The 14,866-nt window shown below is 34.8% G+C and overlaps 1 protein-coding gene across 1 annotated transcript in view; it reads right to left on the reverse strand.

Moving 5' to 3' along the window:
• Window positions 1-137: 137 nt before the first annotated feature.
• Window positions 138-14,866, reverse strand: part of LOC105837632 (lachesin) — a 176,915-nt gene continuing 162,186 nt past the window's right edge. Inside the window, exons 7-10 of the mRNA XM_012682562.3 lie at window positions 11,303-11,434; window positions 8,849-8,968; window positions 7,379-7,549; window positions 138-7,015 (exon numbers count right to left, since the gene is read on the reverse strand). Of these exons, the coding sequence (XP_012538016.1) occupies window positions 6,675-7,015; window positions 7,379-7,549; window positions 8,849-8,968; window positions 11,303-11,434 (764 nt within the window). The 3' untranslated portion in view covers window positions 138-6,674. The remainder of the gene's footprint in view (window positions 7,016-7,378; window positions 7,550-8,848; window positions 8,969-11,302; window positions 11,435-14,866) is intronic.

Raw genomic sequence — 14,866 nt, forward strand, 5'->3', positions numbered from 1 at the left:
TATAATATTCGGTTATTACTTTCCAAAAGTCCTGTACAATGGTAAAATTGATACTTATTTAATATCGGTTAATGTGTAAACTCATGTATGCTGTGTAAAAGGTGCTATAGAAGAAAACATCAAAAATACAGATAATAGGGTAACATCGATAATAACATTTTATTGTCTGAAGTTAATAGTATCGTACATCATGCTCATTCCCTCTGATTCGTTCTATGGGTAGTCGCGATGTATCTTGAATTGTATACTAGTTATATTACTCCCATTGTTCTTTATTCCGTCGAAGGCATTGTATTCACAGTTTTAATTTACAAAAGGTAAACGACGTTGCATTTACGGATAACGATGCAGACACAAGTTATTTACTTATTTATTATTGCTGTGCATAGCATCATTGCTCGAAACTGATCGCATTGTTTTTTTTTTAAATATGCAATGTTACAGGGACACTTAATTAGCTTCTTCCAACTTATTTCTCTGAGCAAATCATTGAACAATTTCATGACAATTTGATTTCACAGAAACAGCTGCAGCGCATAATCATTAACATTGATTACAGACCAGTATTAAATTAAATTACAAGTTACAATAGTGTTTATTTTTTAATTATTCGTTATATTTAAAGAAAGAGAAAAAGTCGATAAATTGTATATCGAATGTTTTTTAAAGAAGTTATCTCTCTCTATACGGCAACGCTTTCTGTAAAGTATAAAAAATTGAACAACAATTGAAAAACAATTATTTAATATACGACTGCAATTAATTAATCAGTTTTACATTTAATCGCAAGCAACATTTTTTACGATATATTTATATAAGTTTGACATTTTACATGTTGCGATACCTTTCACCATATTAATGTATAATGTGTGAATTTTGATTTTCGTATAAACAATTGTGCGTTTTCTCTCCAGTATCGCATTATTTTCACATGACATATTCAATTACACAACTCCGGTCAAAGTTCAGGCACCCTCAACTTGTAATTCAAACTTCGGGCATGTTCAAAGCCCGTCGGGATTGTTGCTGTAATTTCGTATTGTGCAACCGCAGTCGCGTCGAGTTGAATTAAATCGTACGGATACTGACCGTTTAAATCCCTCCAATTCTCCAAAAACAAGTTGTCTTAAATTACTTTTCAATGCTCACAGAGTTCCATCTAATTAATGCATCGTTAACAATTACAAACAATCGTGTTGTACTCTGTACGAAAATCAGAGACGGATTGTGCTAATAGATATATCGACCTTTTTCCCCCAAGGATTTCAACTGAAAATATTCGCGAATAATATTCACTTTCTCTATACAGAAAATTTAATGGTTTAATATGGGGATACTTGGCATCTTTATTTCAAATTTTGCATATTTATAGCCTTAGGCCTTCGCGACTCTCCCAATTCACCCGTAGATTCATTAATGATTAGCAATCGAACTGCTGCAAAGGATATGGTAAAGATTGGCAACCTTTTTATACATTGACTATATCTAATTTTATATAACGTAATTATCTCAGTTTCTGCCACTTTTCAATTAGAATAAAAAATAAACTTAAGTTATATAAATATAAATAATTTTATAACTTGCTATTTTGTGTATATAAAGTTTTTATTTTAATAACGAAAAAGAATATTCATTATATATTTAAAAAACTACAAAATAAGCAATTAAATACCCGCTTAAAGCAGCAGTAATTGGAATTCTATAAGAATTTTATATCTAACACGTGTAAGGATCCATAACATGGACATAAAATGTAGATATACGAATAAAAAATAAGATCTAATATAAAATGTGGATATAAATATAAAAAATAAGAATAGAGAAAAACATAAATATATAAGAGAGATATGGATGGAAATTATTTTAATGATAAGAAAATTTAATAAAGATAAAGTTTAAGAAACATTTAATAAATAAAATTTGATTAAACATGAATTAAAGATATTTTATGTCTCGACAAAGGTGTAAACATAAAAGATTTTTTAATAGTAAGCATTTTAGTAAGCATTTAAGTAAGTTGTAATAAAAAACTTAAATTTATAGAATAATGTCATAAATTTATAACTTTTTTAGAATTATTTCTCAGAAAGTTATATAGGTAAATTTATATTTAAATAATGAGATTCTTTTTTATTGCCAATCTTTTCTTGAAACTGTTGACGTCTCTCCTATTTTAGCAGTTGATGAAAGCATCCGCTCGGACTTTCGTTGTCTCAATTTCTAACGAACGAGCAAGACTCACATTTACTTACATCTAATGTATGTATATGTAATTGTACGTGGATACACGTATCGTGCGTACAGGCACGACTTATTTTTCATGTCCATTATGTTACACCCGCCTTACGAACCCTTCTATGTATATCGTATTATTACAAAATCTAGTCTCGTTCGAGAGTACATTAAATCGAACGAATCCTAAACGCTTACCTCGAAAATCCGAACGTCCACACACAGCTTTTGTGTTATTTACACATATGTATTTTTCTCAATGTGTAATACGAGCGTATGTACATACATTAAACGTGGTCCTATATGATTCATATGTCTCGTTGCCATATATATGTATTTTTTTAACTTTTATACTTAACGCCGATGATTTTTTTGCCGCGTTCTTTTAGCAGCATACCTTATAATAAGAGAATATCCAACGGTTGTTGCCTAATTAGACTTCATATATTATGTATATGAAAAATTTACATTATGTATATATTGCATATACAGAGTGTATAAAAATGCGTGTTTTTTTTACATTATACTTATTACGGATCAAAAAACTTATTGCAGATTAAAAGATGTTCTTTACTGTAATTCCTTAAAATTTCCGTAAAAATAACGTGACATATTAAATTTAAACACAAACGTACACTGAGAAAAAAAGTCGAAATAAAAGCAAATATTACTTGTGACGTTTCCTTCAGTATTTATTTGTTATTAAAAAATTTGTGATGACGGAATATATATTTTCAAAATATATATCATTTTTCTTATGAAATTAATTTGCTCAAATTTTATTTTATATTTAAATAAAGATTTACTTCAGTGAAATAAACATTACTTACCTACAAGTCAATTTTTTAATATCTCTTTCTCAGTGTAGATAATGTGTAACACTATGTTTCGTCAATATTAAATAATATTAAATTTAATCAAATTTTTACCTTTATCGAGCATTCTGCAGCTATAAAAAGACGCACGATATATTTTTTATATACCCTGCATATTTTACATGGAGCGCACCAAGCAAGTCGGTGATGTGCTTAAAAACTCGCCGGATTTTTACAAAGTCCCGCCATTATCGCTAAATGTATATATTTAAATACAGTAATGTATTATTTACAGTACAGAAGAAATTCTTCGATTTATACATTAAAGGCATTAACGCAAACAAACGATAAAAATATTTTTTATACATCTAATAAAATAGTTAGCGGATGTTGGCGGTTTCATTACATTAATTTATTTAATTCGCACGAATGTTAGTTATTCAATGGAATAATTAACGCCACGTTAAGCGTAATTAAATCAGTACGACGAATCTTTTGACAAATCTCACATGGGAATAATTTCTGAAAGAAACATTAAATATGAAAATCGCCGGCATTTTCTAGCGAGCTTTTAAGCTGAATGAAAGTCCGATCTGACGAGACTTCACTATACCGTATTTATTGTCGTGCCCTCCGCTCTGCGTACGGACCTACAGTATACGTCGGCTCATCTAATCGTAAAAGTGCATCGACCGAATTAAGCCACGTCAATTTGCGATAGTTGAGCGCACATTTAGCCTGCCCAGTGCCCTGGTCGCGACAGATGTTCATGGAAAAATAAAAAAGTATCGTGGAAGACGAAACGGGGCCGCAAAACGGTCGCCAGCAAAATGAGAATCGACGAATCTCGAATAAATCTCATCTCGTTCAAATTTGCAAAGCTTTCCATCTTATCGTCTGCATTTTATATTAATACATTTGCAATTGTCAACAGCAACAATAACAGCAGGCAGTGACTTATTTTTAAACAACAGCAAATACCGGATACAGGATATTACGTATGCGGAGTAACTCAGAAGAGGTTCCATAAAAAGAATCAATTCGGTCAGAATCAATTAGTCCACGTTATCGTATTTTAAACCGTTCAGTTACAGCAAAGCTCACGAATTTTCACTTTATCTATATATCTACAAATAAATATTTTACTACAATTATGAATCTAATACAAAGAAAAAAAGTAATGTAACAAAGCAAAGACTAGATTTGAAGTTTGTTGAAAATCAAGATCAAAGCAAAAGAAACAACTTTTGGCATCCTGGAATACGTACTTATTCCGTATATTTCAACTCTAAGCGGCAAATATACGAACATTGATTTGCGAGAACTCTTAACGTCGAATCAGTAAGTTCGTGCATCGCGCAAAAATTTCGTATTTTGCTTCTACATGATAAAAATGTCTCTCATAAAATCGTTGATGTGGAACAAAGTTTCCCCAATAAATAACACACCCGTTAAAAAACAAGACGTGTTATTTCTCGATCCGTCTATTTCATATAGATTTGTTTGCCCCTGCTTCAGTTTTTTCTAGTAAAGTCTATTCGACAGTTAAATTCAATAGCCACGACGAAATCTACATGAACTCTGCAGTACACGCAGGATGTCGGCACAGAGAACTCATCTCGCAGTTCCGGTACATTCGCACCCCCGATGTTATCTCCTTTTTCCGCGTTCGCCATGTCGATCGGGCGATGCACGAACTTGTTTGACCTGTATTTTACCTACGGTCCGATTAATCGCCGGTTACGTCTAAACGAGAGAAGAAGAGAAAGAGAGAGAGAGAGAGAGAGAGAAAGAGAGGAAGAGCCTCTCACATGTTGACATCGTGTCGCGTATATTTACAGAGACCCTGTCGAAAGTTTCGACATCGTCTTTTTGGTCGCGGCAGTGACTACATCCGATCGCTTCTAGAAATACATTTTTGTTATATCGAATAAGGGGAAGACCTATTTCTGTTTTTTTTCTTGTTTTTCCAGCGTAGTTGCGCACGCCTTCGCCTCATCAACAAGACTCTATTCCCATCACTAGCCTCTCAATTCAAACAGTGCTATGAAAACATTTTTAGAGAAAAGATTCGTTACTACATCAATATAGTCATTAAATTGTGATGATAGTACCGAACAAAAATTTTTTAACATAAGAGAACACGAAGTTCTTTAATTTTAAAATTGTATATATACTTTTATATATAATTGTATTTTTGTGCAATTATTGAATGTATAGCAATTAAAATTATTTTTAAAAATATCAATGTGTATATCATCAATAAATTTTTATTTGCAAAATTTTAGGAGCACTGCTATGAGGTCTAAATGACTCGGAAGTAGAGTCACTTTTATTCTGTACATTTTGACCGAATTTACTCGTCCTTCATTTATATTTACAATCATCGCCAGAGGGACTGACCTACCCAGATAGGATTGTCGCGTACGCACGGCGCGTCCCTTTGCGTTACTTTTAGGCGACTAATGAAGATCCACGAGAGGTCCCTAACTGACCCCTTTGCTTGCTTTCCTAAGTTCATTCATTAATCTCCATCCTGAATTTATAATAGCTTTGTACGCAACTGGTGTCTGATGATATGCGACATGTTGATTCTCTTATGAACAAGAAATTAAATATCGCATTTATCTAACTGAGAGAGTGAGAAAGAGAAAAAGACTTATACCCTGTTCTTCCTTAAAAATGTTTCATATCTTTTCACGCGAATAATACCTTAGAAACAATTGTGATAATTCGCAATGCGCGATTAGTTTTCGTAAATTTTAAAGATAGATATTCCTAAGGTAATTGTATAATAAATTTTATGTTTATCTTAAAGTCGCGATTAAAAGGAGAAGCTGCCAGTGAATTATGTAGATAATAGGGGGTAATGAAGATAATGACCAGACAGTCGATGTCAGATTCCGTCGGAATCAGGCTTTTCTCCCCTTAAAGAGATTGGTTTTCTACTGTTCAAAGATATTGGATTTCACGATCGATTCTTAGAGCCAAACGCGTAATTCGAGAAAGCATTTTGACATCGCAAAAAACGTAAAATATATCAAATAATGATTAAAGTAGAAGAGTCCGTAATATTCAGAGATTTCTTTATAATGATTACTCTCTTTAAATATATTCTGACAAGCTTTGAGAGAAAACTTTCGCCATTATTAACAGCGGAGATAATCGTTTCCTACAAGGCAGTTGTATAACGGTGAATATTTTTAAAAAATTTATTTTATTCTGACGATAAAAAATGAAAATAAAAGATATGTAGTTACACACATTATATAATTATTTTAAAAAATACAAAATATAAAAACATAAAAAATTATATAATTGCTTTTAAAATTTTCAGAATTAAATTTAAAAAATATATATTTAACAGTAAAAAGTCTTGACCGATAAAAGTGTAAGAAATGTTTTTAAAATTAATAATAATTCCACGCGCGCGTGTATTATCTGCATTTGAAAGATCTCAATCTCTTTAACCGCCGAATCAATGTTAATTCATTAAATGTTAATTTTTATACCTGTATATCACGCGGAATCTTTTAAATCTATCTTTCTCCGGCCTGGCTCGTGGATCTTCATAATCGCCGTTTCTCTCATATTCACCGTTTACTCTTGAAGCTCTTCGCCATTGTTTTATAAAGTGGTCGGCAGAAGAAGCAAGAGTAAAATCGCGGATATCGAGGGATGCCTGAGATTCGCGACACTCACGACGACCCAAGGCGGCGGCGGTAAGGAAGGCGCCATGATGGGTCTGTCTGTTTTTTGGCCCTCCTGAGTACTACCGGTCATGATCTGCGTCGTGCCGAAATCGTCATCGCCACTGACGGAATCGCCGTCGTCGAAACCCGGGTGTCCTCGCCTACCGTTGCTGTTGTTGCTCTTCTTTTTGCCCTTCAATACCGGCTTTTTGCGCTGTCTGATATCCGTGTTTTTCGTGAGTGTCGTCGGTGTCGTCTTTGCGGAGAGATGCAGCTCTAAACAGAAAATGACAAAGCATTCGCGTAATGAATAAAGATATATTTTATATTAACGTAATATTACAAGTCGCGTGATAATAAAATTGAGACAATTATTATTTAAAATAAAGCTAATCAGACATCAGAATTTTCAAAATTCAATAATAAAATTGATTAAATCATTGGTAAAAAATGATTAAAAAATTCTACAATTGTTCCAATATTACACATGGAAAAAATATTATATTTCTAAATATTGTCCGACTTATCGCAGAATGCACCACTTATTTTTTAAATCAAGAACGAGCCGCTGGAGAAGAAAATGGGAGCTAACAAAAATTTGAATTGCGATTGTGAATAATATCGGAGAATTTTCTGTACCTTGCAATCGCACTACGCCGTCGTACTTGCCGAGCGCGTTGACGGACGAGCACACGTATCCGCCGAAGTCCCGTTTTTCCAGGGAATTGACAGTGAGATTCATTTGCCAGGAGTACTCGTTCAACGGGTGCTCCGTCATTACGTATTTGTCACTGGGCAGCAGTTTCTCGCCTAAATAGAAAGCGAATGGAAATATTGCGCTATTTTTAATTGCGCGGCTCTTTCATGTGCAGCAGAAAAACGTTCGTCACGGAATTCAATTTCTGTCCCACAAAAGCGATCAAAAATACAACCGTGCAATATATAGCCTGTGCGTTGATATGATCCAATCGATAGAAGGCTCATTTAAAACGCATCTAATAACACACAATCATTTAACTTTAAAACCTAACTGACACAATTTTCTATATTCTATATTTCTATATTCTGGCAGCGCACACGGCTAGTTTATTAAACGTTTAAATTGCGTCCCAAGTAAGTTTCAAGCTTTAATATTCGAAAATAAAATGTTTACTTTAACATCAAAGACGACTAATGTTTGATAAAGTAAGTTCTTGGTATTAATACACCGGGAAGAGGAATAAATATTTCTGCGAGAAAAATAAAGAAAATTAAATAACAAGAAAAAAACATAAAAAACATTCCTATCCACATCAAGTCGATCGCTGCGAGTAAAACATACAGCTTACAAACAACGTTTTCTCTATGGCTTTCCAATCACAGCGGTACAAATGACTCAATTTTTGCTTACAACTGTATCAATTATCCTCATATATATATATATATATATCAATATTTGCGTATCGTTTATTGCGCAGCATAAAGTAACGCTTTGAAATCATCATCCGAGAGAAACTGTCGTCGTTAATCAGAAATTTTCAAACACATTGATTTTCACGGGAGATTTATGGAGCTTTTTTTCGAAGCACGGCAGCGCGTTTACGAGCAATTCACGAATTTACATGTTTGATTAACGCAGACGTCTGATGCAAAAAATCTTTTCGCGATGCGATAAAACTATAATACAATCGCGTGAATGTGTATGTTTATGTATGTCTCTGTGTAAGCGTGCGTGTATGCATGGGCGCGCGGATTTTCAATCTAACGCAATTCTGACTTGCAATCAATATTATTATGGTACATTGGAGTTTACGCTTTAGAAACTGATTGCAACGATTCTATGGTTAATCAAGAGTGCAAATCTGTGTTGATGTAACATCACATAATATAAATTGTAGAGTATCCAATTATCGAATTTATAAATTTCAACATCTTCGACAAACTTAATTTAATTTGCAAGGAATCTATTGTTTTAATGCACTTTGCGCGAATCCAAACAATATTTGCATTTTGAAATTTCCCACAGATTTCACATTAGAAAGAATTCGTTTTCCAAAATTCTATGGAATATTCGCAAGATAAATTGCGTGAAAAGTCGTAGGCCGTATGAAGCACTCTGTCATCTCTCACCTGTATCTCTGTACCACGTGTTCATAGCGTGCGGCGACGCTTCGACGTAACATTGCAACAAGACATCGCTGTTAATCGGCGCAGCCACTAATTGATTTGCCACTTTAATAAGAGGCGCAACTGAAACAACCGACCATTAAATTATCACAATTAAGAACTAACAATATAGCGATAGTATAGCACGTATCTTGTATTAATCGATAGAACATGTTCTGTCATCTTTTTTAATCCTTAAGTGATTTTGTGCTTGACAAAACATGCAATATATGTTATTAATATTATAATTAAGATAAAAATGAAAATAATGAAAAGCATTCTCGGCTTTACTTGTATAAATCGTTATATTTTTAACACGAGATTTCTTGTCTAATAATAAGATTATGTAGGCTACATTAAGGGAACTATTTGGTAAATTATAAAAATCAGTTATGCAAAAGCAAAAAAATGATTCAGAGAGACGGGCGAAATAATGTTAAACAGAAGAGACAAAATAGATGGAATAAGAAATGAATTAAAAAATGCATGAAACCCCAAAGGAGACCGCGCATGGTACTCGTTCAAGAATTAACTGGTTGCACCGCACTTTGTGCATGGGCGCCACCGGTGGGTTAATATTACATTTTGTAAGCAGCAAATTAATGCGAAACCCTTTTCGCTCAAATATTTACACGACCCGCGACGACGTGGATAAATCGTCAAGCCCGACGGTTAATTTTGCAGTAGCGCGCGGCCGGAAGTTTCGCACGCGAGAAAAACGCCCTGCGCGAACGGACTTCGGGGGTTGATAAAGTTTTCATTTGCGAATGCCGTTAACCAAATTGCACGGTGATTTTTTAGCCTCCCGATACGCGCGGCGTATAACGTTGCACGAACAATGCGCGCATTCCCGGTAATTCTATTGTTTCTCCCAGAAGAATGTTATTGGCATACTTTTCACAACAACGTTGTCTTTCAGTAATGAAACTTTGAATTGCCTAACATTAAAACAGATAATTTCACCCTCCCCCCTCCGTTGTCATGGGACACTTAAAATACAAAATATATAAAAATTTGTAATAATGTGACGAAATAAAAATATAGAAATGTTTTAATATAAATGTTTTTCAAATTATGATGCCAAAAATCAAAATATAATTCAAAAATACTAATTAATAGATATTTTTTCATGTTCTTTTTATGCAACATTAACGATGTAATAGGTACGATAGTTTTAGAGGAAAATTTTTTGAATGGAAATTCGAGGTAACGTAGGTATCGAAAAATGTTTCGAAGTTCAACTCAACCTCATTTTCTGTTTAAAATCTCTATCGGTATATATATTCCTAACCACAGCGCCCTGTAGAAGTCGAGTGATAGTTTTACCACCGATATTGAAGAAGCACTAATAATCGCCACATGGCTTTTCGTCCTAGTAATTAAAATATAAAGTACATTTTCAAGAGAGCTCAATATAACTGAAATAAAAAGACCGCATCGTCTTTCAAAATTTATAATGATTTAATGAAAAACTTTCTTGTAATATTTCATATTTTAAAAAAATTTTTATATTTTAAATTTAATAAGATTTTTTAAAGAAATGTACTTTTTCTTTATATTTTATAGGTTTTCTTTTTAAAAATTATAGAATAATCTTAGAATATTTTAGAATTTATATAAAAAATTCTTTAAAATATAGATTTTCTCAGCATTTCTCTCAAAAGTGTTCAAATTTATTATTTAAATAATATAAATTTAAGAAATTATAAAATTTATACAAAATTCTGTAAAAATTATGTAAAGAATTTTAAGAAAATTTTTTATCAAGGTATTTTAATTGTACAAATTATATATATAACATATCAATTCAAAATAATTTAGTTAAAAGAACTAAATTGCTAATCTGATTGTGCAAATTTTAAAAACAGTTACGGTAAATTTTGAATTAGTGCCCATCAATTGTAAAAGTCTTATTTTGCAACTCCTCTTTTCACAGTTTTGGAAGATATATTACAGTAATGTAGTTTTTCAATATAAAGTTGTGCTCCAAGCGCATGCATTGTTTCAACGGCATTATAATCATTATACATCCTGTTTAATTAAATAATTAATTAACGCTCTCATCTTTATCCGTCCGTCTTGTCGCGTAAACTTGTGAAGAACGGTTACAGGCGAGTAATTATGCAGTATAACGCACAGGGACGGATCCTTTAATGTAATAACTTTTAGAATTAAAATCTAAATTTTCATAGAATTATGTTTAGCTGTAATTATCATTCACAATTATGACGTCTTATCTTTTATAAATAACATTTTATTTTTTATGAAATCGATTTCGTTAAAGCACGTAATTGACGATGCCTGTAACGTTGTTGAACAATCGTGAGAGTACCCATGATGATATTCGGCCATTCCCCGTTAACGTATTCAATACGACACACCGGCTAATTAACGTCCGCATCACGACGCGATACCTACAGTGAACATCGACGGAGTAACGCTTGCTAACCGTCGGCGGCACATTGTTGGTGGCTATGCAGAGATACGTGCCCATCTCTTGCCGAAGTACTCCCGTCAGTTCTAACGTCTCGCCGACGACGGTTTTCAGAGCTGCAATCAAGAAGATTAATATTTAGATTACTTTTAACACCGCGCACGTCTTCTCTGTGCATAATAAGGTTTCAAGAGACAAGATAATCCACAATATTTTTTAAAATCTTCTCTTCGTATGGTTTTGTATTGCATTTTTAATGACATTAATAATTTTTACATGTGGCAAGAATTTATGTATGTAGATGCTATTCCAATCCATTCGGTATGATAAATAGGTCCCGTTAAAGTTACTGAGATTTGCGTTAAATATGTATTTGACGTATGTAGCTAGTAGTCGTCTATATAAAATCGCTGGCGTGATTTTCATATGAAAATATATTTTTAACATAAAGCCCTTCGGAATACGTATGAGGGAATTGTTCGGGACGTTACGTTGAAATTATTCAACATAATTATTTTATACACACTACTGGGGCACACTGCTGGGATCATCAATCCTGATAAGAGCGGAGAGAAAGATGAGAATTAATATCGAGTCGCGAGAAAATATTTATTTAGCGTTTCAAGCATTATTTCGAGCGACAGCCTTCAGAGTAGCTAAGAGATCCGACATTTGCGACGAAGTAATGAAAATGACAAGAAAAGCAATAAGGATTGCAGCTCCATTAAAAACATATATTTTCTAAAGCAAGTATTCAGTTAATTTATAAATAATGTGTAAATGTATTTTCGCTGTCACATAATTATACTCGCATTAGTAAATATTACATCTAAAATCAGTCGACAAATTACATAATAAAAACATCGTTTTTCCGGATCTCCTTTAGTACAAGATTCTTCAGCGCCCTCCGCGAGAATCGCAAATCTTAAAAAAGTGTTTTACCGAACATTTAACAGCCAAGTTATTTTTAATTTCCGCGCGTTTTCTCTTTGTTATCTCTCTATTAATCACCAATTAATATAAAAAAAAAAGGTTTCGAAAGTCATCGCTTAAATTTTTATGAGATGCAGTCAAGCTCAGATTCATTGTTCTGATGATTGTCGAATTTCGAAAATGTTACCAAGAACGCATTACAAAAGTACAGCGTATATCCAGTGCCGCATTCCCGGAAACGTTCGCTCGCCGTTTAATCGGCCACGCGGAGGAGTCACGTTGTGAGGAGATCTCGATTGCCAACTTGGGTGACAACCCCGTTTCTCCTGCGACTCCCACCTCTCGCGATATGCGGGAAGCAACCAGCGGGAAGGAGGAGGCGACTTTACGACCGTTCGTTCGCGCGCTATCGTTCGTTATCCTTCCTCGTCCTTCTCGGGCGATCTCCTTGCGAAGTCCGTCTACCCGCGTTTAACGAGAGTCACTCCCGGATGTCCTCCAGGTGTCTATTTTTACGACGCTTCGGAGATCAGGCTGACAGGGTGGGCTGGCAAGCGGACGGCAGTCGGAGGACGAAGACGACACGAAGCGGCGATTACGATCGAAGTTTTTTTTTTCCCCGTCTTTACCTTCCTTCTGTACCCTCTATAGCCTCGCAGCTTCTCCGAGCTGTCTTCCTTTTTTTTTTCACGCGAGAACTCCTCGACTGATCTCTCCAACGAGAATGACGCTAAGAGGACAGGTCGCCGGGGATTCGGAGATCCTTCCGGCAAGATCGATGCCCCTGTACACGGAATGTACTCCGCATATAGCGGATCTGGGATTATCGCGATGGCGTGGGCGGATTGCTTGTAAGAGCGGTCAATAAGTGTACTTTAACTCGCGAAGGACGACAAGCGGGTCCCTCGTCCTCGACCTGGTCGCCCGGGGGGTCGTTAACCCCCATGTAAACTTTAATCCTTCGGGTAGGATTAATCGCGAGAAGACGAGAGTTCGCTTGAAGTTTATGGGACCTAGAATGATTCTTCTACAATTTCTCTTAATCCGCGGGAGGCGCTAAATAGATCCTTGTACGCTGCTTTACGGCGTTAACACGTGGCACTCTCGGCGTTCCTTCGCTCCGAGACAGAAATGAGAAGGAAGAGGAAGAGGAAGAGGAGGAGGAGGAGGAGAAGGAGGAGGAGACACGCACCGCGACGTTTCAACGATAACGAAACGGGAGTGGCATGAGAGAGGCGCGCGTAGAGCGCAATATGTACTTATCGATTTATTTATTTTGCGATTAAACTTGAAGCAGCGCGTCGTAATAATTTATGGTTTTAGACGTATACCTTCCCCCTTACTTCTCCGCGCGCGCCCATTGTAGGGGAGTGTGCTTATGTATTTGCCGCGGGGTGTAAATTACCGTTTGCGCTGTAATTAATTACCGACGGGTCCCGAGTAAGCGCGAGAGACGATCGATTATTCCGCGCTGATGCGCCCCGACACTTTATCGCTCCGACACTTTTCCAACCGCGTCGGCGCGACCATCTTAATTAGAGAATCGACGTAATCATGGCACCTTTTTCCCCGGGAGCTTTACGCGTATCGCCGACTACCCTCGAGCTTAATCCCATCTAACGGCGTGAAAAGAGCGGATGTTATTAATAATGCTCATCAAAGAAAAAAAAAACAATTGCAGCATTTCAGCCCTGTAGCTGGAACTTTTTATCTCCTTATACAAAGAACCTCTTATTTATTAGCGAAAAGATCAAACGTCCCACTCCCGTACTTTATATTAATGTTATGCACGATAATTAAATGCATATGCAATAAATTACATAACATTGCGCCCGACATACTTTTCTTTACATTTTGATTCCTCGCTTTAAATACTGATATTTCTTAAAATAGAATTCATGGATTTATCGTTATATACAGCTTATATATATGCAGTTCAATAAATTCTACACTCAACAACGGCAATGAATCAAAGATTGTTCAACGCTGTTCGATAATAAAGCTAAGATAACTGGGAACGAGAAATCATGTTGGCATGCACGAACGTTACCTATGACCCTGTTTCTGCAATATGTCCGCTTCACAGTTAGAATTCGCCGTTCAACATCCATCCCGTACTAAGTCAGATGTCGACACTTGGACCGCGCGTATGAATCCTAAACTAATACCTAATGTCAAACTGTAAACTTTAAAATAACTCCAAACTCTTTAATCAATTCAGTTTTATTATAAAATAGGAAATAAGCCTAATTATTTTCAGCCACTAAAGAGACATACTTTTGCAGAGATTTGTTTTATAAAAACTGGATTAATTATTAAGCTTTTAATTGTGTTTGCAATGTATATTAAAAATAAGTTTACTTTATATTACACTTTTACTTTCGTATTCATTCGCTAATTCTCGTTGATTCTATCTCTCTATAAATTAAAGATGTATTTTTACTCGATCAAACAGTGAGAATTTTGTTGATCCATTATTTAACTATTTAATGGTAATTAAACACGTTGTTGTATGTATATAGTAACAAACATACACATTGATTAATACGCTGAAAGATTTAATTAACACACAATTAGCGTTTGCTCAAGCTTTGTACAAAATATTATCGGACAAT

The sequence above is a fragment of the Monomorium pharaonis genome, chromosome 4, assembly GCF_013373865.1.
Source record: "Monomorium pharaonis isolate MP-MQ-018 chromosome 4, ASM1337386v2, whole genome shotgun sequence".
NCBI classification, from domain to species: Eukaryota; Metazoa; Arthropoda; class Insecta; order Hymenoptera; family Formicidae; genus Monomorium; species Monomorium pharaonis.